Source organism: Platichthys flesus, chromosome 3 (assembly GCF_949316205.1).
Source record: "Platichthys flesus chromosome 3, fPlaFle2.1, whole genome shotgun sequence".
In the NCBI taxonomy this organism is placed as follows: Eukaryota; Metazoa; Chordata; class Actinopteri; order Pleuronectiformes; family Pleuronectidae; genus Platichthys; species Platichthys flesus.
Window position 1 is genome coordinate 14540101 of NC_084947.1, and position 9071 is coordinate 14549171.

General features: G+C 39.6%; 1 protein-coding gene across 2 annotated transcripts in view; it reads right to left on the reverse strand.

Moving 5' to 3' along the window:
• Positions 1-9071, reverse strand: part of LOC133950801 (EGF-like repeat and discoidin I-like domain-containing protein 3) — a 108132-nt gene that overhangs the window by 78927 nt on the left and 20134 nt on the right. The window contains exon 2 of one of the 2 annotated variants that reach the window (XM_062384933.1): positions 2788-2814. In XM_062384933.1, coding sequence (XP_062240917.1) covers positions 2788-2814 — 27 coding nt within the window. Of the gene's footprint in view, positions 1-2787; positions 2818-9071 lie in introns of both variants that reach the window. The other variant, XM_062384931.1, reaches the window with a different exon arrangement.

A 9071-nucleotide genomic window follows, 5' to 3' on the forward strand; every position in this document is an offset into this window, starting at 1 on the left:
ACCTCATCCCCGGGACCTTTTGGAATTAAACAAATGCATTTATTTCTGATATGTACAGCCTCTGCAATGGGGTTTGCGAAGATTGAATTTGTGGTTGTTTATGTGTGTGGGAGCCAGCGCTATAATTTTCATACACACATGATGAATTAATATTACTCGTAACTTTTTTGTTTACACGATGAGCATATGCTAGTGCTGGAAGTCCATGCAGCTCTAAGAGGAAAATGAATGCTCTTAATGGGTATATGTGAGTCTTTCCACACATAATGCAAGAGCAGGGCCCATTCAAATCAGTTGGTTGCACTTCAACAAACACTGTAAAGATGCTGCTTTAACACATGGACATTAAAAGTTTAATTTAGTTTTTTTATGAACTCTAATATGCAACATTAAAATGATTGACAAAAACTAAATTATTACTGATGTAATAGGTAGGCCTTGGATACTTTTAGAGATGCTATCTCAATCAAAATTATTATTCCATTACGATAGACAAGAAAAGTGGCCACCACTTGATTTTTCAGAATAAGAAAAATCCCCCAGTCTATTATTTTTTATTTAATCAAGGATTTATATTTCTCATATAATCACATGTCAAGAATGAATCATATCTCATGCAAATACAATGTTGTGCATTTTCCTTTTTCAACAATACACTGTGGCAGATGACACATTTTAATATTCTGCTAAGGTTAGCACACTAGACACATATATTCTCTCCAAACTTCAAACTTTCTATTTTAATGGCAGCCTCAGAGTCCATGCAGATGGTTGGCATCTGTTCACAGACTGCACTACACTAAATTCAAATTAGCCTGGGCATAGACACAAAGATACATACAGGAGCAGAGGAAATACACGGCAAAATACACAGAAGAATACCCCCCCCCCCCCCCTTTATAAGAGCAAAGACAAAGGATGTTAACACAGAGATTAGAGCTATGAAGACTGTAAAAAAAAAAAGCAGCTGATAAATGCTAAATGCTTTAAACCCGTCACAAGTAATTTGGTCTTGCACATCATGTTGTCCTATTTTCTCTCTAAGTCCAGTTCCAGGTCAGTGGTCGCAAGTCACACCTAATTCAGGTCATTTTCAAATCCAATAATCATTTCTTGTGCTGTTTCCTGCATGCTGTCTGCTGTCTGAGATGTATACAGTACGTAGACATAGAGAAAAAACAAGACTTTACAAAAAACACAGGATTATAATCACTCATTTCTGCTCATGTCTTTTAAACTCCTCAACAACAATATGTAATGTAGACGATGGCCACAAGGGATGTATATTATATTTATTAATATAAAAGGGTTGTCTATTATCTCACAGTGCAATATGTCATCATTGTGTTTAGATGTGAACGTGTATATATGAACTATGGTATGTGTATAAAAGTAATAAAGGTCAATGTGTGGGAGATTGCATTTTATTCTGTCAAACTGCAGGCTGGCCAAAGCAAAGCATTTTCCCATGGGGACCATAAAGTAGATCTTATCTTTTCATATATAATAATTATTTCAAAATGCTACATGTTGAAGCTTAAAATATTTGTATCGATAAAAATGTTGTTGCCATCTGAAATTTAACTTTGCATATTAAATTTTTAAAATAAACTTTTCCATGTTCACTTGCAGTTAAATTGAAGCTGCTTTTGTCAGAGCTGTCCAATTGTGTGTATATTCTTATCATGTCAATGTGTTTCTTATTTTCCCCGTCTAACTGATTAGAGCCTGAGATTACTCTCTGCTTAGTAACACAACAACAAACTGCTGTGATTTCTGGGGCATTACATCTTATCTCCATAAATCATTCTTGTTTTAACCCATTTGATCTGAAACAATCCAGCAGAGATTAATATTAATGGGAGACGCAAAGACAAAGACACTTAGACGCTGAGGATTCACTAAGAAGCAGGAAGTTTGTATTCAGCTGCGGTACTCCCCAAAGATGTGAAGTGACATTTTAATTACAGCAGTGATGAAGATAAATCAGGTTCTTGTTTACTGTTGTCCTCTGTGGTCTTGCTTTTGTAATGGAACTCGCGATCCATTCGTTTTTTTTTTTTTTAATAATGGGGAGCGTGAATCGTGAATGTTAAATATCATCTCAAACAAAATCATTTTGAAAAGAATTTCTGTGAGATAATTCACAGTTCTTCCCTGACAATTATATGCATATAAGAGTGGAATAAAACACACTCAATGCACTCTTCAGGGACTGGATTTATTTTACATTCACACGGATATGCATTTAAGGATACGGTGCATTGTGCTCTGGATGAAAGACGGAGACGTTCTGGGACACAGAAATTGCTGTAGACTAATTATTCTCTTAAGATAACAGATTTCTAGGCAGCGCTGGCCCACACTGGGAGTCATTTTCAAAAGCAGCTCTAGAAATGATGCTAAATACTAAAGGTATGCAGGAAATGTCACGACACAAAAGCAATCAAGGAGAAAGCAATCATTTCACTGGGCTGACTTTGAAGTTCAGAAAACAATCTGAAAAGTCTGCACCAGAGGAAAATATCTCTCTGGAGCCACACTATTAGAGGGGGTTAAGGAAGGGCTGCCTTATGAAATGAACTATCAAATGATGTAATCATGAGTGCTGCTGACCAGGCACAGTGAGTCGATGCAGGAATTAAGAGTCAGTAGCGATGAAGAAAGAACAGGGATGTAGAAACCGAGAAGAGACTTCTCGCTCGCTCCCTCCCTCTCTCTCTCGCACCCACACAGACAAACTCAACTGAAGGGGAATCACGTTACCAAGTATAAAAAATGTCCCACCTGCTGAAGTTGGTTCCTCACCATCTGCTGCTGTTGAGACACAGATCAGGTGGGAGGAGGAGGAGAAGGAGGAGGAGGAGGGGAAGAGAGAGAAAAAAAACATATTAGCTTTATCTCAACAATGGGCCAGTGTATGTTCAGTGCTGCAGCTGCATGCACTGTGCAGATTCGACGACCTTAGTCACTGCACTGTGCACCACCATGAGTGCAGTAACGGGTGCGAGCGTGCAGCACGTGCGCACCTGCTACTTGTGCGGTGCAATATCCTACCGACAGCAATAGCAACGCTCCCGCCATAAAGAAACGAAAACCAGCCACTGTGTCGGAGCCCATCAACCATTCATTCGCTGCCACTACGCCACGTCCTGGTCGGTGGCCTCTGACTAATGCGTGTTCATCATTCTGAACCGGCCCCTGTGGCATACACGCTCTCGCATTCTGCATCCTTGGCTTTCGAGCCCCAGTTTAGCTCCGTGACTGGGATTTGGCCTGTCCACCGTCATTACCACAACTCTCTATCTCCATCATCGCATGTGGAATTACTGGAAAAAATATGTGCCCGAAAGCTGGACCCAGTTAGAGTGGCTAAGGACATTAGATGCACGGGATAAAAAATTGGCATTACCGTTTGGACAAAATCGGGGCATGAACCAGATCCATTGGAATGGGGATGGACGGATGAACGGATAGACAGACAGACGGATGGAATGATTGGTGGATTGACGGATAGACGAACAGATGGACGGATGGATGGACAAACAAAGCCTGGACATATTGGGATTTGCTGCCCCTACATATTTAACATGTGTGCAATTTCTCAGCAGCCTAATGATGCCGCCTACCACTGAGCATGTTCGCCTAATTTAAGTATGATTGAATGCCATGTACATGTTTTCATCTAGGACATTGAATACTGATTATGTATTAGCATATGGAGAGCGGTAATGATACATAGATCATGAAGAAGACAGGGAGACAGTTATGGATGCCAACATTTCATGCAGCGGCGAATGCAACCGAATCCATCGCAGACAACCAATCGAGTCTCATTTCCAATCTTTGCACAGGAAACACGCAGCGTGTACATTTTTCTCCCCTTCACAACCCAAACATCGATCGGTCTGCGTTCCCTGTGGTGCTTTAAACGAAGAAATAAAATAATGCTCCCAGAGAGGTTCAAAAACTTTTTTATCACCAATGTATTTAAGGCAGTACCCCTTTTCTACAGGTAGGGGATTGGACTGTAATCGAGTTTATCTCCTACACAATACAGCAAGTCAAACTTAAGACCCCCTTGGAACAATTTGAACTCCACTTCGCCTCACATATTTTCTCCTTAGCTGGAAACTGAGGGTTATGTTTTCTACCAGGACACTTTTGTGATAAACAGACAAAAAAAATAATATGAAAGAGTCAAACTCTGCTTTAACTGTGGGAGGAAGCTTTAGGTGAAGTCGCAAAGAGCTGAAGCCGCGCACTTCCCCAACCTCTAATCTGTTTGGCAGCAGAGGCTCCGCTTTGTGTTTCCCCATGCACACGGGCCAATGTAATCCCAAAACCAAGCACATTCCACGCTTCGCTTAGTTTGGCTTTTCATTCTTTCTGCCACTTTTCTATCTCTCTCTCGCTCCTCTCTAACCATAAGGGGTCAAGACACACACACATGGAATCCAACAGACACATGCTGGCTGCACCGTATACACACAATTACACACTCACAAGAGATAAAAGAGGGACAGGGAAAAAAAAGTAAACATGCGCCTCCGAATGCTGACAACAATTTACACCCACACATAAATACACAAGCTGAGAAGGTAGAGGATGAAAGGAAGTTTGTTTTGTTTTTGCTTATTCAAGTGTTGAATAACTGGTGAATCATACAAGTGCATGAAATACTGAGTGTTGGACGCACAAAACACTGGTCTGAGAAATGTTCCTATGTCTCAACTGCTAGATGCAAAGCTGCAAAGCTGATTACAACTCAACCAGTCAAAAAGAAGCAATTAGAAATGATGAACATCAGCGGCCACGCCCTGTGGACTTTTATGAATGTATAATTTGTACAGGGATTTAGAGGAGATTTCTAAATATCGAGATATATATAGTGTATCGCGATATAGCCTAAACATATCACGATATTTGATTTAGGCCATATCGCCCAGCTCTGATATCAATTATGCATATTAATTGTTTTATACTAATCAATATTACTTTAAGTTATATTACTGATGCTTGTAATCCTCTGACAAATGACCCCCTGCAGTCATGAGAGTTCTTACTATTATCTCCAAGAAGCAAATGCAGAGGTTATGTGATATTGCAAGAATAAAAGCTGCTGAAGCTGAAAGTGGGGATGGACGTTCGGGCTAACAAGGTGTGTGACTTTGACACATAAGCACAGTTCAAGGCCCATCTGGTGCTGACAGGCAACACTGGTTTCTTTTAATATGCCGGTTTTCTCACCACATTCAAATAGTTCCAGTTAACTAACCTAATCCAGATCTTAACCAAATAGCATCCATGTATAGTTTTAGAACAGTCACATGGTTAAACCACAGAAATGTGACCTTTTTCTTGTCGAGTATGAAGTTTGATTGCAGTAGAGTATTTTTTAAAAGTGGCTATTCTAAAGGTGATCGGTTTTCATTTTGCAGTTTTCTTTTTAATCTCCAGACATGATATTTACTGTGTTTATGAACAGCTGTTTTGTAGAAAAGATGCAGAATGATGATAATTCAGTGGATCAATAAATTGCTTCACAGGCTTTTTTTTTGGTCTTATCCGTCTCACTTTGCTGCTCGAGTCACTGCTACAAATACTCCAGCAAGACAAAGACATAAGAACATAATATGGAAGGTTGGTGCAGAGAGAACAAACAGATGTATACTAATAAACTAGGAACAGAATAAATCACGCCTCCTTTATCTTCGTCACCGATTGATATATAACTGGGCTAAATACATTCTGTTATGAAGCCAAATAAAAAGAGACTACTCTACTGGCGTACATACAGTCGGCAATGAAAGAAGGTGCCCGCATAATTTACAACATGTGTGGCCTAATTTCTTGCTTTGAGCAGTAAAACGTGCCGTCCATAAAATCCCGCAAATCTAAAAGATCTGAACATTTCTCTCCCCATAAAATGTGTCATCAAAGCTAAACCAGTGTGTTTTCTCCAGCAGTCGGACTATAAACTGATCTATAATGAATCTTGAAACAGTCGTGATTTAAGACTCGTGTGGCATTTTTCAGAACAGGTCTCAGAGGAATAAAAATGTGTTGCCATAAACACTGACATTAAGCAGTCAGGCTAAAACTAAAACCTATGCATGTTGTCTAGGGTTTATCAGACAGTAAGCAAAGGTGGTGGGTGTGCAACAACAAAGTAGACAGGTATATATAGTCAATCTTGATACGTAATGTTGTGTAAAGTTCTTTACACACACACACACACACACACACACACACACACATTACATCATATATTCCTCCAATTTGTACATCGAAGACTCTACAAGCAGCTACATCTAAAGACGGCGCTAATAAATGTGTAAAACGTGGAAGGGTGTGGAGATGACTTATTCAAATGGCCCCTCCTCCTTCAAAGGAGAAGGTCCTCTCCGTTGCTCGATAAGCCTCCATCCTGGGACATATTGGTTTAATCTGACTGACAGCCAGGAGACAGTAATAACCATCCATAATCTAAATGGGGACCAGCAAACCTGTCCAGCACAGGACTGATATGACCTCAAGGTGTTCGGCAGAGATAGAGGAGCCAGTGTGAAGGTAAAACAAGTGCAAAACACACACCTAGAGTACATACACACATACACGTGTGCACACATGATCATCCACAGGGAGGAGAATATATTTATATATTAAAACATACTGCATATTGAGGCATGACAGGTTTGTTGATTGATTTTGATTTTGTCTGCACTGTAAGGAATAATCTCCCAACAAAAATGTCCATCCGCCAAACCTTGAATTTACTAAATATCGCGAAAGCAACCGCAAACGCTCATACAAGCACCACACGTCAAAAGGTGGTGATAGAGTCCATGTCAATGGTCAGTTGAATACAAGAAAAAAGAACCCTGTGGTCCAAATAATATTGAGCATTGATGCCAGTGAATGTCGGTTATGTAGGTCAGTAATATTCAGCTGCAGGTTTGTAATTAGACCTAGCTGTGCTAACTATTAACGTAGATAATTCAGTATAAAGCCACTACTGTTGTTTCTGGTGCATGCTTGTGATGTCATTGTTTCTCAAACATAAAGATTCAAAGACATTCAACAAACTGTTCATTTTTCCCAATAGGCTCCAAGAGGGCTTTATCAATCATAATGAGCTTCAAATCCTTTGCAACTCGCTCCTATAATAAGATGAAATGTGTGAAATGTATACCAAGGTAGGTATAGGTCAGCGTAGTCAAGGTGAAGTTGTCATACCTCTGCAATAACAAGTTGGTGACAAGGTGTTAATTGGCTTTTTCACCAGAGTGAACGCTGAGAACAGATATTAACAAGAAAGACAAGAAAGAGATGTTCCTGAGACACATGGTGACAAAGACCTGTGATGGATTTTCCCAGTGCAACAAACATAGTAATCATGAGGCTGCACTTTATATCACCAGTGACTGGCTCAGTGAGAAGAGCAGGAGGGACACTGGGTAAACAAGTCATCAATACCTGAGGTTAGCCTCAAAATCCAGCCACAATATCATATCCAGCAAGGCTAAACACTGCAGCAGTTATTTTTACCATGCAGTCTATAATGAGGGATTGGTTATTCAAGAGGTTTCACTGAGGAGTGCAGGGTTAACAGAGGAATCTGCCTCAACAGGAACATCTCCACTTAGTGAACAAGGACTGATTTCCTCCGTCAATCATTTGCAACTTAGTACAAAGTTGAACTGCAATTTCAGTCATTTTAGCAAATTAGAAGTCGTCTCCCTGACCGAGCCTGACACACAAACACAAAAAATGTGTCCTTGTTCGACCGAGCGAGTAAGTTCTCTTCGTTCATCATCCATGATTTGGAGATTTATAGAGCTGATGTTATCTTAGATGTGGAAGATTTGTCTGAGCTGTGTGTGTATGTGTGTGTGTGTGTGGGGGGGGATCACATAAACCATGTGATCGCACTTTCACAAGCTGACAAACACCTCGAAATGGAAACGGAGAAAGTGAGAGCGATGGAGAGCGAGGAAAGTCTAAACAGAAAAGAGATGTGCTGTACTGTAAGTCACCCAGATAGGTAATCACTCGCTGCTTACATAAGATGCAGTGTGTTCTCTATCTTCTGTTAGACTTTCACAATAAAGCCCCTGGTGTGGTTTTGTTCAGTTTCTCTCTTTACTGTGGCAATCATTAATTTTTAACAAGTGAAAACTCAGCTCCGCTTAAACTCTTGACAGCAGTGTGTCCTAGCAAATAACGTAAATGTACAAATGATTTGTTTCTGACAGTAAACGCACTAGACATTTTCTACTCTTCTCTTAAAATGAGATACCAGGAGGTTTGGAAAATAACATTGTTTTTACTTGTGACCTGCCTGAAATACCACTAAAACTGGAAGCAGCGATAGAATATGTGGTTTGAACTCTGAGGAATACAGTTATTTAATAACGTCTGTGTAAATGTGGTTTAACATGAGAGGTTGCTTGAAATATTCCATGTTCTTTTTCTGTAATGATTCCTTAACACGAGCATTAAACTCTATTTCTCTGTAAGGCTTTTATATTAGATATGAAAGTACTGTTTTGATGTATCTTGTCTGTGTCAGTGGTCAACAATGTTAATTATGATGACAGTCCATTACACAGTGGTGCAGTCTGTTCATACTGTTCTGTGTTGTGTCCTTTGATGGCATTGACATGGTTGTTGACTGTTTAAAGTTTTTGGGGGAAACTTTGTTTTAATTTGGAATATTTTCCCTGGAATGTTATAATTGATTATCCATGATACATTCATGTTGAAATATGAAATAAACTCTCCTGACAACAGGGTAACTTCAAAAATTATGTAGAAGATACATCTATTGACTACTATAATGACCATTTTAATTGCTGACCTAATATTGTGACCGGCAAATGAAAGTAAGCTGCAGTGAACTTCTTTGTATTGATTGTTTGTGATTAGTTTGGATTTAATAACAGAAAATCCACCATTAGTAGTTGGACACCAATAAAATAAAGCTTCCTCTGATATCATGGCTTTGTAAAGCTTATCACTCTTACCTTCACGGCCAGTCAGCGCCATGATAAAATCAAAAAAACATC